Source organism: Oncorhynchus clarkii, chromosome 5, assembly GCF_045791955.1.
Source record: "Oncorhynchus clarkii lewisi isolate Uvic-CL-2024 chromosome 5, UVic_Ocla_1.0, whole genome shotgun sequence".
NCBI classification, from domain to species: Eukaryota; Metazoa; Chordata; class Actinopteri; order Salmoniformes; family Salmonidae; genus Oncorhynchus; species Oncorhynchus clarkii.
In genome coordinates this window covers 66,979,642-66,997,990 of record NC_092151.1, presented here as the reverse complement: position 1 = coordinate 66,997,990, position 18,349 = coordinate 66,979,642, and the positions used below count along the sequence as shown (strand labels likewise).

General features: G+C 45.6%; 1 protein-coding gene across 3 annotated transcripts in view; it reads left to right on the top strand.

Annotated features, from left to right (window-relative positions):
• LOC139409262 (breast cancer anti-estrogen resistance protein 3 homolog) overlaps positions 1-18,349 on the top strand; it is an 83,566-nt gene that overhangs the window by 31,122 nt on the left and 34,095 nt on the right. For all 3 annotated transcript variants that reach the window (XM_071154152.1, XM_071154148.1, XM_071154149.1), the window contains 2 exons: positions 2,096-2,459; positions 8,738-8,780. In XM_071154152.1, coding sequence (XP_071010253.1) covers positions 2,096-2,459; positions 8,738-8,780 — 407 coding nt within the window. The remainder of the gene's footprint in view (positions 1-2,095; positions 2,460-8,737; positions 8,781-18,349) is intronic.

Here is an 18,349-nt window from a genome sequence, read left to right as displayed (position 1 = left end):
TTTTTTCATTGAGAAATACTGCAAACAAACATGTTAGTTAGATGTAAAATCTCCTCTGCAAAAACGTCAAAATTAATGACAGATTTCTTGAGTTATCTTAGATGAACTCTGACTACTTTGAGAAAGTGTATTTTGGCTACAGCGTCTCAAAATGGACAAACAGTACTGTTGCCGCTTTTTTCTCGTTTTTCAAGCGAAGGTCTTTTAAGGGAGCATGCGAGCACACTCGTTCGGTTTGCCTAGCCGACTTCCACTAGCCGCCATGCTGATGATGCCTTTAGTCTACACCCCTGGTGTTCATTACTCCTCTTACCTAATGGCGTTCTTTCATCTCCTCAATACTGCTATGCTGAGTAAGGAGACATAGCACAGAGAGAAGGGAGATCTTATCATACTTTAATTACAGGACTAGATTTGACTACTCTTCATTGAATTTGCAGAATCAGAGTGAGTGTCTGTGTATTTTGAAGTGTGCTGTCATCACAAGGCAGATTATGGTACTCTCCCATCAGTCAGTAGCACCCATGATGTTGGGAAATTCCCACCAGACTCTCTAGACCCATACTGCTATAGTACAGTCCTCCCTGCTGCTGCCCTCCTGGCACTGATCCAACAGCAAAGCATCTCCTTGAAGAAGATGATATCTGGTTGCACTGCAATTACTGTGGGGTGGATCAACCATTTTAGGGACGTGAAGCAGGGCCTTAAATCGCCCCCTCTCAGTTAGAGACATTTCACAGAGTTAATACCAGACCTAAACACTGACACCAGCCCTGGCTCAGATAAAATTTCACACAGCACCTAGAGGACAAAGGCTTTGAAAGCAACATCAGCACTGCCCTGTGTGTGTGTGTGTGTGTGTGTGTGTGTGTGTGTGTGTGTGTGTGTGTGTGTGTGTGTGTGTTTCGGTGGCGGTGTGTTTGTTGTTGAATAGCTTTAATAGAACTGGTTAACAGGGTCAGTGCGTGCTCACACTCAGCTGTTGTCTGGGTCAGTGGATTCTCTACCTCTCCTTATCCCCGTCCTCCCCAAGAGGCTGTTTCCATAGGACTGCTGCTCCCTCAACCCACCACCACGTCTTACCACACAGAGGTTTACATCCATGCATGAGTAAAACAAAGACTGCTGAGTAAGAAACTCTATCAAAGTGCCAGGACAAAGTGTTTCTTTGTCTTTCATCACCACATGATTTCATTTTAATTAAGGCAGCAGGCTTTATCCTCAGTTGACCCCTTATGATAATCCAATATCATAAATTATGGCTGCACCGCTGAGAAGATTGCCATAAACGTTTTACCAAGTTCACTTCCCTTCACATGCCAAGCCAAGTTAAGGAAATAAAACAGGTTATGAATAATCCATAAGCTGTGTGGCTGCTCTGTGAGGAGCAGGTGAAGAAACAGCAGCAACAGCAAGTGATGTCAGCCTCTCTCTCTGCTAAGGCATGAGTTTTGTTTCTCTGCTCATTAGCATGCTAAAAGGCTGGCTGGGGGCAAAGGATGAAAGCAGAAAGCTGAGCAGAAAATCCATTCGGCTTAGAAAGGAGTCTTGATTTCATTGCCCAATTAGTGGCGTAGTGGTCCAAAAACTGGGTGTGGAACGCTGAGGTAAACATGTTTTTTGGAGAGGGCATGGAACAAGACGTCTCTATCTGCTGTCTTGTGGTCAGAGTCAGACTGGCTGGTGGTTCACTGATAGCCTGCAGTTATGTCATCCTGCTCCTTGCTGCTGCTATGGAGAGGGAGGGAGCATCAGTGGAACTATGACTGGGATACATGAAGCATGGTCTCTATGCCACTGGCTTCATTTCACTGTACTTACGTATATATTCCATCATTATCATAACATATCCGGTGCCAATGCAGTTGTCACTGTGCTATAGTATACCGGGTGGGCAGCTTAAGAGGAACTGTACGTACACACGTATATGTTTCCACACATTTGTCCTTTGTGAGGATGTGCATCAGCAGCACATGTTTACTTTACTGGGCACCATGTCTGTGATATTGTCAGCCTTATATAACCCCTAGTCCTCCCACTCCTCCTCCTGCCATGTGGTCTGATCTGACGTCTCTCTCTCTTTCTTCCCTCTTAGAGCTGAGGATGATGGCAGAGGGGAAGTTTGCCAGTCTGCCAAGAAATATGCACATGGGCGTGGGCAGCAGGCAGTGTTCTTTGGCCTCCTCCATGGACCTGCTGAGCTCCAGGCCCGCAGTACCGGAGCTGCCCCCAGCCGGATACCACAGTGTCTCCATCCACGGCACTCTGCCTAGGAGGAAGAAAGGGGCCCCAGTTCAGGGCCCTGCCCGCTCCTGGGACATGTACAGTCACGAGGGACATGTACAGTCACGAGGTGGGCAGGCGGCCCGAGCCCGCCTGCCCACCTCGCCACTCATCCACAACATCATCGAGGAACACCAGCCTTACCATACAGGGATGGAAGGCCACACCTCATACAGGTACAGCCACACACATCTTTTATGCTCCAGCGCTATGCTTTTCCTTTGTTCATTTCACTGAATCCAAATCTAAAACAAATATTTATGTTTTGTCCAATAAGACACTTAGGGTGCGCTCTTTAAAGCCCCTTAAGTACTTTGGAGACTTTCAGCTGCTACCACCCCCCTGACTAACTGAGACTACTTCACTCTGAAATAGTGTCCCAGCTCAAGCCATGGTAAGCAGGTCAGCTGAGATGTAATCAGTGAGCAGCACATGTTAGCACTAGCCTCTCTGCTACCACCTCTCTGTCTGTCAGGGCAGGGGGCTGTATCCCTCAGGCCCTGATGAGTTACTGCAGAGCAGCTTCACTGTGGCCCCCTATAGATGTTATCTGGGGGCTGGGGCTGCTTTGTCAGGGCCTCCTCTTCCCCACAGCACTTTGCGGGGCTTAACACCTCACTCACTACTGAAACACAACACTGTCAGACTGCTGATAGGGCTTGCTTGATCTTAGAGAACACAGAGAAGTGACGAGAAGTTCCTCAGCATCAATCCATGTGATTAGGCCAGGAAACTGTGGATAAAGACACAACAGCACATTCACACGTATACACACACACAGACCTCAGAGAGATGCAGTGAAGGTAAGCCCTCTGTTTAGAGTGATATAAACCAACCGCCACAACAACAAAGCGTGTCTAGATGGTTGAGATATATGCGCCCAGACAACCCAGACTGTGAGTTATATCCGGTGTGACAGAGTTTTATGTGTCACTATAGACCAGAGCAACGGTGCAGTGCTGGACAGAATGAAACACAGTCCCCCTCTTTAGACACACTTTGGGCAGGCAGACAGAATATGTCTGGACTTGGGTGGAGGAAGGGGGTTGGGGTGCGAGGGGGGTGTTACTAATAACTGAAAAGGCTGTGTCTATCCCTTGACATTTGAAGGTTATCTAATATAGGTCTAGTATTTAATCTCCACAAAGCTGGTGAGGTTAGTGAAGGTGAAAAGTAGACCAAAGGAAGGAGAATAAATAAGCCACAACCTTCATTCTGGCAGTATGGGATACACAGTGGAGGTGTGGAGGAGCAACAGAGGAAGAGGGTTGTCTGGCTCAGCAAAGAAAGGGAAGCAAGGAGGGAGGGAAGGAGAGAGATAGTGAGAGAGGGATGGAGAGGAGGGTTAGAGAGGTTCTGAAGAGAGCCCTGAGATGCATTAAGCACACGGAGACCAGAGACCAGATTCTGGCTGCTGCTGTAACTCTAGATGCTGATGTGCAGATAGATGTGTGGAGATGGTGAGGGATCAGGGCTAACAGAACACTATGACAACTATAGTTCTGAGGGACCCATTCTGTGTGGCTGCCAGCACTGTGCTGCCTGCTACAGGACAGGACTGCAGGCCCATTGTGTCTATCTGAAGGCCGCTGGTTGATTGGTTGGTTACCTGGCTATGCCAGGGAGCTGGGTATGGCTGACTGATGAGGGAGATTTCAGGATTAGTCAAAGGGCTTTGTCCTCATCTCTTATGAAAATATATGTGTAACTACCAAAATAAAGGAAACACTTGAGTAAATTAGCGATATAAACTATATTGAAAGCAGGTGCTTCCACACAGGTGTGATTTCTGGGTTAATTAACTAAGTAACATCCCATCATGCTTAGGGTCATGTATAAAAATGCTGGGCAGGCCATTATTTTGATTACGATGACTGTGACCCCATAGGAAGACAATGCCCCATCCACAGGGCACAAGTGGTCACTGAATGGTTTATGAGAATGAAAACGATGTAAACCATATGCCATGGCCATCTCCGTGACCAGATCGCAACTCAATTGAACACTTATGGGAGTTTCTGGAGCAGCGCCTGAGACAGCGTTTTTCCACCACCATCAACAAAACACCAATGATGGAATTTCTCATGGAAGAATGGTGTCGCATCCCTCCAGTAGAGTTCCAGACACTTGTAGAATCTATGCCAAGGTGGATTGAAGCTGTTCTGGTTCGTGGCGGCCCATTGCTCTATTAAGACACTTAATGTTGGTGTTACCTTTATTTTGGCAGTTACCTGTGGCTCTGTCATTAACTTCAGGATGGGAGGATATGCCACTCTGTCCATCTCTTTTCATGCAGATTACATTGATCAATGAACACTGTTTCATTTCTACTCATTGAACTACTTTGCTTATTCTTGTTTTGTGGATATTGTACATGTTTTAAACCAACCTATGTTTCTTTGTGCTGACTTTTTAGTCTCTTCTGACTGTCTGTTGACCCTTGACCCAGACAGTGCTCCATCCTTTAACCACACACTAATTAATCAGTGTTTACTCTGTATCGATGACGCTATCTGGATTGATCCAGAAAGTGAGTGATTCTTCAGGTGACCCCTAACCTCAGTCAATCTGTGTGGTATGTGTGCCTGTGTGGTTGTGTGTGTTTGTGTGTGCCTAAGCCAGATAGCCACTATAACCCAGGGCCCACTCACTCTGCCCCAGGGGGAGGCAGACAGCTCTGGCTGTGGTGTGCCTGCAAATACTTTATGAGTTGGACTCCGGTTGACTCAGGTTGAGATGGCGAGAAGATTTACAGCCTTGTATAGGAGATGAAAGGGAGGATAAAAGACGGAGCTGGCCGTGAGCTCAGAATCTAGAGTGACTGATTGTCTCTGTTTGTTCTGCTGAGAAATGGTCTGCTGCTGGTCAGATCTGATGCCTGGATGGTTTCCTCCAAGGCTAGAGAGTGGTGAAGTGTTTTCTGGATGTCTGTCTGTCAACGCCAGTTCTAAACCACTCTGATCAAAACATCCCACTGGGAATCATGGTGCTACAGCTGCAGTACATACGTTGTTAGGACCAGGTAGGTAGACGAATAGGCATCACACACACCACGTCTTTCACAGAAAGTCTTTGTTTACGCCATGCCCAGGCTGTCCTCTGTATCACAGCAGAGATAAGTAATGATGCCGTGATGTCCGGCCACAATGTTCCCAAGGACACTGTGAACTAACCCAATCCTAAGAAAAGGATGTCATCATAACATTGCTGTTTGATCATTGGTCGCATCTCCAAATGATGCCATGCTGTGTTACTGTAAAGCTGTTGGTTAGGTACAGTAAACATTCTATTCCCATATCTTAAAAGTAATATTCCATTCCCATATCAGAAGCACAGCCATGGAACAATAATTTTTACTGTACACTATTATTGTCAATGATTGTCTGTGGGACTCGAAGGCTTCTATTGTGTGAGCCAATCACAGTGTAAACACTATAATTCCTGTCCTAGTGTTAGTTCTGTTCATAATGTCCAGCCAGAGCAGAAGTTGCTCCCTCTCCTCCGTGAGTGCTGATCTGGTGGGTAAATAAACAGCGCTCCTTTTAGCAGCTCCTGTTTGTGTTGGACCAGGGGTGTCCTGTTTTTTCTCTCTCATCTACTCCCTCCTCCCTCATTCTCTCGTTCTCTCCCTCTCCTCTGGGTTGGAGTAAGGAGTAGGCAGAAGGCAGTATAGCCACAGCTGGTTCTGCTTTTATAAGGCCAGCCAGCAGCAGGCTGAGAGCACATGTTCGGTCTGATGGGACACACACCTGTAGCTACCCAGTAAAATAAAAAGAGAGAAAGAGAGCTCAACCAGAGCAACTCATTACCACCCCCTCTCCTCTCTTCATTTTTCCCTGCATTCATTATTTCATGACCAGATGGACACTCAATGCTATTTGGGAGAGATTAGTATATGTATGCATTTATATAAGTTATGTTGTGCACAGCAGAGCACTGATCCACTGTACTATACAGTACATGTAGAAGTTGAGGGATTTTCCAATAGAGTCAAACTGCCCCTTGAGTCAGTAGTGTGGATGTGCCTCCGCAGGCTTGCGTTGGGCTGAGCCTTGCCGAACCCGGCTAGGCGAACCGTACTAGTGTGCTCGCATACTCCCTTAAAAGACCTTCGCTTGAAAAACTAGAAAAAAGTGGCAATAGTACTGATTGTCTCTCTTGAGACACTATAATCAGTCCTCAAAATAGTCAGAATTAATCTAAGATAAAAATGAATGACCGATTTCTTGAGTTAAGTTTTTGCCAAGTCGTCCTGACGAGGATGTTTGGTGCAGTATGTCTCAAGTTGTTTCTCGTTGAATGACAGGAGGAATTGAAAAATTGAAAAAAAAAAAAAAAATCCTACTTTTGGCTACCAACGTCCGATTGCCTTGAGAAAATGTTTTATGTGCCTGAACAACCAAAAAAAAACCTTGCTGTAGTCCAAAACGAACAAAAACGCCACAAAATGTTGTCATAATATATGAACGAACTGTTCCGAACTCTTTTGGCTGGGAAGCAGGCGAACGCCTTTAGGCATCCAGAACAACCTTTGACTGAGGGAGTGTTGCATGTCAAGTGCCCCTCTCTCTCAGTCAGTGAGTCAGAGAAGGGGAGGCTGTGTGCGGAAATCCAATTATAGCTAAGTCGTCTGTGTGTGACCTGCTCTGTCCTTGTCCTTGGCCTGACTGAGCTCTATTTGAACTTGAGGTTTGGGGAAAGTCAGTGGTTGAGCAGGGTACATTTCCTCACCAGGACACAATGCAGCTGTGGTCTGGCTGACACTAAACCGGTCTAAAGGAGAGGCTCTTTGGCTGGCCTGTGGCCTCACTCGTCCTCTCACTTGTCCTCTCACTCGTCCTCTCTCCAACTCTATGATGTGTCTCCCAACACCTCTGTTCTCTACCCAATATGAACAGTATGGGTGGGATATCTGTTCTCTACCCAATATGAACAGTATGGGTGGGATATCTGTTCTCTACCCAATATGAACAGTATGGGTGGGATATCTGTTCTCTACCCAATATGAACACTATGGGTGGGATATTTGTTCTCTACCCAATATGAACACTATGGGTGGGATATTTGTTCTCTACCCAATATGAACACTATAGGTGGGATATTTGTTCTCTACCCAATATGAACACTATGGGTGGGATATCTATTCTCTTTATTAGTCTCGGCTGTCTGATGGGAGCAGGTGGAACCTGTAATGTCCTGTCCAATTCTATAGGAACACCACCATACTGTGAACTGATTGTGACGTTACCTAACACTGTAGATGTAGTTGTTGAATAACAAGGCCAGCTCTTTATTCTGATGCGGATGGAGCGGCTTCAGAGGTGAACCAGCCAGCGCAGCAGCCTGCCTGTGTTGTGTTCCTCTGAGGTGGCATGACATACCAATCACTCACCCTGCTGAAAGAGAAGCCAGGTTACTGTATAGGCTGACATGAAAGAATGGGCGGAGGAGAGAAAGTTCACCTCTCCTCGCAGTGAGTAGATGAGACAGCAGCTAAATGGAGAAAGATATGTTTAAGAGCTAGTGGCCGGTGCTGAACTTCTTGGGAAGTATTTTTCAGATTGTTATACTCTCAACCGTATTTCCTGCTGCGTTCCCGCCTTTCTCTGAAAGTAGGGAGGAAAGAAAAGACCAAGGGCCATCACAGCAGTTCGGTGAGTTATTTTTAGATTGTAATTTTACACTAAATCCGTTGGTTTAGATACTAACTCGCTTATTCAACATTTTGAATGGATTAAGGGGCAACTTGAAATTCCACTGTTTTTGTTTCCTACTCCACGAAGGCTCTTAAAAGAGATGTTTGTGTTTTTTCCCTTCACAATCCCTATGGGAAAAGTGGTGAAAGGCTCAAGGAATTACTCCCCCTCTTGTCTGACTGTAAGACCCCTGCATCAAGAGCTTGGGTTCAACTTCTCTAACCCCCCCCCCCCTAAAAAAAACCCATTTGAGATGAGAGACAGAGGCAGAACTCAAAATAAACAGAATTTTTCGCAGAGATCTGGGAATGCATCCACACTTCCTCAGGGATTTGAAAAGAACTAATCTTAGCTTTAAGATATTATGTCCTCTCAAAATGCATTTCTGACATCTGAAGTGATACTGAGAATTTTGGGAGGACTAGCCCTGCTAATGATATGGCATTTTAAACCCCAGGGCAGATGTGGGGGTGTCTCTTACCCCTCTGTGAATTTGCCAGTGGGGTCAGAAAAAGGGGACACATGTAGCTGTGACTTGTGTGGGGGCTGGGTGAGTAGACTAAAGAGTGGGGGTGCAGTGGAGGGGTGGAGAGGAGGGAAGGCAGTGTCTGAGCATGCCACTCCTGTCAGAGAGGAGGTAGACCCACAGTCAGCAGGCAGGATAGCAGACGCATCACAGCACAGGGAGGGAGTGGAGGGGACCAGAAGCTGCCATTAGGAATGTGTTCACTCAACAGAACTCTGTCTCTGTTCCCCAGGGACCCCAGCAGCAGCATGGACCCCACCCTGGAGTACGTCAAGGTAGGAACCCACTCAACCCACTTACCTATTCCACTGCTGCTTGAGACACAGGGCCCAACAGGCATCACTAGTGTTTTGTTACTTCTGATTGAGAAGAGGTCAGAAAGATTGAGGGTTGGTTCAATTATCGCTAATCTGAATTGTGTCTTAGTCAGGACAGGCAAGACCAGTCCAGTCTTACAGGTTTATATTTCTATTTCCTTTGAGTGTCAGTAAAACTAGTAAATACTGTAAGCTTATGTAGTTCAGCTTTTGGAATTTGATATAACACTAATTCCTATAACACTAATTCCTAGATTAGGCTTGTTTTGTAACTGTGAGGTCAGTGAAATAGGGCAGGAATGCTAGTAGCTTCCAGGGACCTCTCTCTTGGAACATTGACACATGATGTTGATCTGACATAGAGGATATGGAGTCTCTCAGTTTATTTTTTCCGGTATTTTAAAGGATATAGGACGAAAGATAGATTTATAGACAGTAAATATATACACATGGAGAAGACATGAGAGTACATGATGTGTTTACTGTATGTGTGGGTGTTCCTGTGTTTGACTTTTAGAAGGTCTGATGACTATTCCTTTGACTACAGTGTTTCATCTCATTTCGGTTCATAAAGTTTAGCTGTGCGACAGTGTCCTCTACAAACTTGGTTTTCTGTGTAGATATAGTCTTGTATACCCACTTAATGGCAGAGAGAGGGGTGGGTTTGTTTGAAACGGGGTGAATATCCAGACATAGTCCTCATAAGCCCTGAACTATTATCCCAACGCCACTGGACAACAGTAGGCAAACAGGAGACTGTGACTCACTAGATTTGTATGTTTCGTGTCAGAAGGAGCCACACTGTAACCCATCTGCATTTAAAGGGCTGAGTAACGTCTTCAGGGGACTAACGTCTCTTTGGTTAAAAAGTTGCAGATACCACTTGAGGTAGAAAGGAGTCGCTCTTAGATGTAAATGATGTGGAACAATGTTCAATTTCCTCCAAGTAGACTTTTTAGCGATCTAGTGCTCTAAATAGTTGATGTATGGTACACGTTTAATAGCTGATTAACTGATGTCTCTACCTATACTTCCTCTTTACGTAAGGTTGATGTGTACACAAATCATTCTACTTTCTCTAAGGCTGGAGGCTATCAAAAAGCCATAAGGAAAAGGATGAGTGAGGGGAGGAAATGTCCTCTATCTAATACACTAATCCAATTTCTCTCCAGGCTACGAGGCACTTAGTCTCAGAAGTACAGCAATGCATCAAACAAATCATATTTCCCATTACCTTCACCTGTGTCCCTGTACACTGTGATTGGGCTTGAGTGATGACTGAGGCCTGTGTGTTCTGATACCACACTACCATCACTCTCACACACCTGCCATCTCTCTCACACATGCTCATTCACCCACTCCTTCACTTTTTCCTTCACCCACTTTCTCAGTCTGTCGCTCTTTCCCTGGCCTGCTTGCCTCACGGAATAGGATGCTCTCAGGCCAGTGTGAAAAGCAAACCCAGTGGTTCCTCACATGCAGTTCAGGAGAGCAAACCAAAACAGCTCTCCCCTCAGAAGCCATGTCATCAACACACAGCTACTTCACCATCTCACTAGGGTAGCAGGTAGTCCTAACCACCACTCTGCTACTTCACTATCTCACTAGGGCAGTAGGTAGTCCTAACCACCACTCTGCTACTTCACTATCTCACTAGGGCAGTAGGTAGTCCTAACCACCACTCTGCTACTTCACTATCTCACTTGGGCAGTAGGTAGTCCTAACCACCACTCTGCTACTTCACTATCTCACTAGGGCAGTAGGTAGTCCTAACCACCACTCTGCTACTTCACTATCTCACTTGGGCAGTAGGTAGTCCTAACCACCACTCTGCTACTTCACTATCTCACTAGGGCAGTAGGTAGTCCTAACCACCACTCTGCTACTTCACTATCTCACTAGGGCAGTAGGTAGTCCTAACCACCACTCTGCTACTTCACTATCTCACTAGGGCAGTAGGTAGTCCTAACCACCACTCTGCTACTTCACTATCTCACTTGGGCAGTAGGTAGTCCTAACCACCACTCTGCTACTTCACTATCTCACTAGGGCAGTAGGTAGTCCTAACGACCTCTCTGCTACTTCACTATCTCACTAGGGCAGTAGGTAGTCCTAATCACCACTCTGCTACTTCACTATCTCACTTGGGCAGTAGGTAGTCCTAACCACCACTCTGCTACTTCACTATCTCACTAGGGCAGTAGGTAGTCCTAACCACCTCTCTGCTACTTCACTATCTCACTAGGGCAGTAGGTAGTCCTAATCACCACTCTGCTACTTCACTATCTCACTAGGGTAGTAGGTAGTCCTAATCACCACTCTGCTACTTCACTATCTCACTAGGGTAGTAGGTAGTCCTAACCACCACTCTGCTACTTCACTATCTCACGAGGGCAGTAGGTAGCCCTAACCACCACTCTGCTACAGTGGCTTGCGAAAGTATTCACCCCCATTGGCATTTTTCCTATTTTGTTGCCTTATAACCTGGAATTAAAATAGATTTTTGGGGGGTTTGTATCATTTGATTTACACAACATGCCTGCCACTTTGAAGATGCAAAATATGTTTTAATTGTGAAACAAACAAGAAATAAGACAAAAAAACTGAAAACTTGAGAGTGCATAACTATTCACCCCACAAAGTCAATACTTTGTAGAGACACCTTTTGCAGCAAATACAGTTGCACGTCTCTTGGGGTATGTCTTTATAAGCTTGGCACATCTATCCATTGGGATTTTTGCCCATTCTTCAGGGCAAAACTGCCTCAGCTCCTTCAAGTTGGATGGGTTCCGCTGGTGTACAGCAATCTTTAAGTCATACCACTTATTCTCAATTGGATTGAGGTCTGGGCTTTGACTAGGCCATTCCAATACATTTAAACATTTCCCCTTAAACCGCTCGAGTATTGTTTTAGCAGTTTGCTTAGGGTCATTGTCCTGCTGAAAGGTGAACCTCTGTCCCAGTCTCAAATCTCTGGAAGACTGAAACAGGTTACCCTCAAGAATTTCCCTGTATTTAGCGCCATCCATCATTCCTTCAATTCTGACTAGTTTCCCAGTCTCTGCCTATGAAAAACATATCCACAGCATGATGCTGCCACCACCATGCTTCACTGTGGGGATGGTGTTCTCTGGGTGATTAGCGGTTTTGGGTTTGCACCAGACATAGCGTTTTCATTGATGGCCAAAAAGCAACATTTTTGGCTCATCTGACCAGAGTACCTCCTTCCATTTGTTTGGGTAGTCTCCCACATGCCTTCTGGCAGATACTCCAATCTCCGCTGTGGAGCTTTGCAGCTCCTTCAGGGTTATCTTTGGTCTCTTTGTTGCCTCTCTGATTAATGCCCTCCTAGCCTGGTCTGTGAATTTTGGTAGGCGGACATCTCTTGGCAGGTTTGTTGTGGTGTCATATTATTTTCATTTTTTAAATATTGGATTTAATGGTGCTCCGTGGGATGCTCAAAGTTTCAGATATTTTTTTATAACCCAACCCTGATCTGTACTTCTCCACAACTTTGTCCCTGACCTGTTTGGAGAGCTCCTTGGTCTTCATGGTGCCACTTGCTTGGTGGTGCCCCTTGCTTAGTGGTGTTGCAGACTCTGGGGCCTTTCAGAACAGGTGTATATATACTGAGATCATGTGACAGATCATGTGACACTTAGATTGCACACAGGTGGACTTTATTTAACTAATTATGTGACTTCTGAAGGTAATTGGTTGCACCAGATCTTATTTAGGGGCATCATAGCAAAGGGGGTGAAAACATATACACGCACCATTTTTCTGTTTAAAAAAATACAGAATTTAAACAAGTTATTTTTTAAATTTCACTTCACCAATTTGGACTATTTTGTGTAAGTCCATTACACGAAATCCCCCCCCCCAAAATCCATTTAAATTACAGGTTGGAATTCAACAAAATAGGAAAAATGCCAAGGGGGGTGAATACTTTTGCAAGGCACTGTACTTCACTATCTCACTAGGATAGTAGGTAGTCCTAACCACCCCTCAGGGCACTAGCTCAATATGCCTTAGAATGAGAAGAAAAAAGAAACACACAGTTCAGACTGTCACTCGATTGTCACGTACCCTCTCCTGCTTTCAAATATGAATTCTCTCACTTCCATCTCCAATCATTTATTCATGCCTGCTTCCCAGCCGAAACAGTTCGGAACAGTTTGTGCATATATTATGACAACATTTTGTGACGTTTTTGTTAGTTTTGGTCTTCGGCAACGGTTTTTCGGCTGTTCGTGCACACAAACGTTTTCTCTCGCTGCAAATCTACACCCATTTATCAGTGATTGGTCAACAATAGGGATTCTTCAGTAGTGTTTGTTGTCATTCAATGAGAAACAAAACATTTTCATGCACATTTTCATGCACAACAGAAATATTGCACCTAACATCTTAGTTCGATGTAAAATTGTGAGACTAAGATCTCCTCGTCAAAACGTCAAAAATAATGACAGATTTATTGAGTTATCTTCGATCAAAAACCTTGGATCATTGCTATTCTAACTTCCGCGACGCATATAAAGCCCTGCCCCGCTCTCCTTTCGGAAAAGCTGACCACGACTCCATTTTGTTGATCCCTGCCTACAGACAGAAACTAAAACAAGAAGCTCCCGCGCGGTCTGTTCAACGCTGGTCCGACCAATCTGATTCCACACTCCAAGACTGCTTCCATCACGTGGACTGGGATATGTTTCGTATTACGTCAGACAACAACATTGACGAATACGCTGATTCGGTGAGCGAGTTCATTAGAACGTGCGTTGAAGATGTCGTTCCCATAGCAACGATTAAAACATTCCCAAACCAGAAACCGTGGATTGATGGCAGCATTCGCGTGAAACTGAAAGCGTGAACCACTGCTTTTAATCAGGGCAAGGTGACTGGAAACATGACCGAATACAAACAGTGTAACTATTCCCTCCGCAAGGCAATCAAACAAGCTAAGCGTCAGTATAGAGACATAGTAGAATCTCAATTCAACGGCTCAGACACAAGAGGTATGTGGCAGGGTCTACAGTCAATCACGGATTACAAAAAGAAAACCAGCCCCGTCACGGACCAGGATGTCTTGCTCCCAGGCAGACTAAATAACTTTTTTGCCCGCTTTGAGGACAATACAGTGCCACTGACACGGCCCGCAACTAAAACATGCGGACTCTCCTTCACTGCAGCCGACGTGAGGAAAACATTTAAACGTGTCAACCCTCGCAAGACTGCAGGCCCAGACGGCATCCCCAGCCGCGCCCTCAGAGCATGCGCAGACCAGCTGGCTGGTGTGTTTACAGACATATTCAATCAATCCCTATCCCAGTCTGTTGTTCCCACATGCTTCAAGAGGGCCACCATTGTTCCTGTTCCCAAGAAAGCTAAGGTAACTGAGCTAAACGACTACCGCCCCGTAGCACTCACTTCCGTCATCATGAAGTGCTTTGAGAGACTAGTCAAGGACCATATCACCTCCACCCTACCTGACACCCTAGACCCACTCCAATTTGCTTACCGCCCAAATAGGTCCACAGACGATGCAATCTCAACCACACTGCACACTGCCCTAACCCATCTGGACAAGAGGAATACCTATGTGAGAATGCTGTTCATCGACTACAGCTCGACATTTAACACCATAGTGCCCTCCAAGCTCGTCATCAAGCTCGAGACCCTGGGTCTCGACCCCGCCCTGTGCAACTGGGTACTGGACTTCCTGACGGGCCGCCCCCAGGTGGTGAGGGTAGGCAACAACATCTCCACCCCGCTGATCCTCAACACTGGGGCCCCACAAGGGTGCATTCTGAGCCCTCTCCTGTACTCCCTGTTCACCCACGACTGCGTGGCCACGCACGCCTCCAACTCAATCATCAAGTTTGCGGACGACACAACAGTGGTAGGCTTGATTACCAACAACGACGAGACGGACTACAGGGAGGAGGTGAGAGCCCTCGGAGTGTGGTGTCAGGAAAATAACCTCACACTCCACGTCAACAAAACTAAGGAGATGAATTGGACTTCAGGAAACAGCAGAGGGAACACCCCCCTATCCACATCGATGGAACAGTAGTGGAGAGGGTAATAAGTTAAGTTCCTCGGCGTACACATCACAGACAAACTGAATTGGTCTACCCACACAGACAGCATCGTGAAGAAGGCGCAGCAGCGCCTCTTCAACCTCAGGAGGCTGAAGAAATTCGGCATGTCACCAAAAGCACACAAACTTCTACAGATGCACAATCGAGAGCATCCTGTCGGGCTGTATCACCGCCTGGTACGGCAACTGCTCCGCCCACAACCGTAAGGCTCTCCAGAGGGTAGTGAGGTCTGCACAACGCATCACCGGGGGCAAACTACCTGCCCTCCAGGACACCTACACCACCCGATGTCACAGGAAGGCCATAAAGATCATCAAGGACAACAACCACCCGAGCCACTGCCTGTTCACCCCGCTATCATCCAGAAGGCGAGGTCAGTACAGGTGCATCAAAGCTGGGACCGAGAGACTGAAAAACAGCTTCTATCTCAAGGCCATCAGACTGTTAAACAGCCACCACTAACATTGAGTGGCTGCTGCCAACACACTGACTCAACTCCAGCCACTTTAATAATGGGAATTGATGGAAATTGATGTAAAATATATCACTAGCCACTTTAAACAATGCTACCTAATATAATGTTTACATACCCTACATTATTCATCTCATATGTATATACTGTACTCTATATCATCTACTGCATCTTTATGTAATACATGTATCACTAGCCACTTTAACTATGCCACTTTGTTTACATACTCATCTCATATGTATATACTGCACTCAATACCATCTACTGTATCTTGCCTATGCCGCTCTGTACCATCACTCATTCATATATCTTTATGTACATATTCTTTATCCCCTTACACTTGTGTCTATAAGGTAGTAGTTTTGGGAATTGTTAGCTAGATTACTTGTTGGTTATTACTGCATTGTCGGAACTAGAAGCACAAGCATTTCGCTACACTCGCATTAACATCTGCTAACCATGTGTATGTGACAAATAAAATTTGATTTGATTTTACTTGACCATATTGAGTAAGTATATACTGGCTACGGCGTTTCAAGATGGACAAACAGTACTATTGCTGTGTTTTTCTCATTTTTCAAGTAAAGGACTTTTAAGGGAGAATGCGGACACTTGTTCGGTTCGCCTAGCTGAACTCGGCTAGGGACCAGCCGAACCAAAGCATGCGGAAGGCTTTATTCAGTCACCTCAACATGTTGGGACAGTAACAGGCAACTGCATGGACTACATCTTTCCTCATTACTAATTGTAATGTTGGAGAGAGCCACCTGCCTCTTCTGACTCAGCTTGATGAGTTGTTGTTGATACCAGGTCAGACAGTGTTATATGAGGAAACATCACAAACGCTGTGACATCAGAGCCCTGTCCTCACCTCAGCTCACCTCAGAAGGATTAGACAGATGAGAGTGCAACTGAGATCATGCAGGGCCTCATTCTTAGGCAAGAGTCATCTATGCCCTTTATCCTCTCCACAATGAACCTAGCTATACGCACACACACAAGCACACGTCTGCATGCACACACAAACTCTGAGATGAGTTTCACCAGATTCAGGATGGTAGATAGTGTAGAGTGGTGTTTAACCAACACTAGAGAGGCCTGACGCAGCACAGCCCGCCTCACACCGCCTCATCCCACTGTGTGCTATACTGGGTAGTCACAGTGCAGGAGGATTTCCATATGGGAAAGCCCGGAGGATGGCAGGGCTACAGCAGATTGGAGCACCTTTCCAATTGTTTTGATGGGAGATTAATCTGCTGTGTGTGGGGCCTTCACTGCTGAACTGTACTGTCTGACCCAGGCCTTACATAACACCCATGATGATACTGTATCCACTGTTACTGTAAGCTTCACACAGCCCGTCAACACAGCCCATCCAGGTGGGTTTGTTTTTCCACTCAGCCAGGCCTTAAATGAATATGCTATTGAAGAAACAATGAATGTTTGCCACACATGAACAGTTAAAGTCATTTCCTGTGGGTAGAGGGCCTGTGTGTGAACAGGAAGCTGGTCAGAGTAATGCCCAATGACCACAATCCTCCTGCAACCAACCACTGGGATAGTGGTTTTGATGGGTGTACTGGAGAGACAACAGATAGACCAGGGCTGGTCTGAGAATGACTGAATGTAGCCACAGTGTGGGTGGAAACTGTTGCGTGTGAAAGTCTTGTTGTTTTGCCTCTGATTTGACATGGCTACAATCTTCAAAGCCAATCTATAAGGCGGGAGAGGGGAAATTGTTCAAGAAGGACTCAACGCCTAAAATACCCTCTTTTTCTGGGTGGAGCCCAACTTCTCCCTCTGGGAGTATGTGGTGTTTATGAGAAAAGGGTTTTAAATCATGGTTACGTAATGAGCCTCACATTGATTTAGAGTGAGACTAACTGTCAGAGTGATACAGTCACAAAGACAACATGGTGGCAGACGAGGCACCTGCTACTCCAGTAGACTCCTCAGTGAAACACTAGAGTGTAGAAGAGAGACTGATAGAGAGTGAGAGAGAGAAGAATGGAAAGAGACAGCACAAGAGAGAAAGAGTAGAGAAAGAAGAAGAGAGAGGAAGAACAGGAGGACAACAAAGACAGGATGGAGAACATCAGGCCTAGTGGATTGTCTGGTTAAAAGTTTGGTGAAAAAAATAAGAAATCCCCGTTGGTTGAGGACTTTTTTTTAAATCCCATACATTTTCCACGTTGATTCAACGTCATCAGATTGAATTTAGGGGTTGAAATGATGTGGAAACAACGTTGATGCAACTGGTTTTTGCCCAGTGGTAGCTAACTGCTCATGAAAGAGCTTTAAAGGGAACAATGGCTCTCTATGCCACATGAGAGATCTGCAGCCCTCGCTTAACACCAGATGAAGACCCTTTGGCCCTCCATGTGGCCTGCACAGCACAGCACAGCATAGCCCACAGAAATACACACACAGAAATACACACACAGAAATAAATACACTCTATTTGTGGCAGGCAGGGTGAGAGCTAGGTTAGAGAGATACACAAATTGCCAGAACTACAGAGACATAAGTTTGGATTTATGACAATACTTCTAAATAGGAACAGGACAGCGGATAGCTTCTCTGGACCTTTAATCTGTAGGATGAGGTCGTTCAGAAAATTGCTGCAGATTATGAGTTGCTCATCTCACCCAACTCTCCAAGCCCCACTCATACATAATGTACATGGTGTGGCTAGAATATGCAGTACAGGTACCAGTGACCCCCTCAGGACAGTTATCTTCTCTACCTCAGTTGTCCTTCATCTCTCCCTGTTGTTCCTATCTACAGTATCCATTGTTTCCTAGACGAGTTAGAACTGCGGTATGCCCTTCAGCAGGGTCATAGTCCACAATCTACTCTACCACACGGAAGAGAAATGACACTCTCTAGTGGTTTGACTTAAGAACTACAGTATCATTTATGCAGCCGACCAGCTGAACAGACATGAACATCCA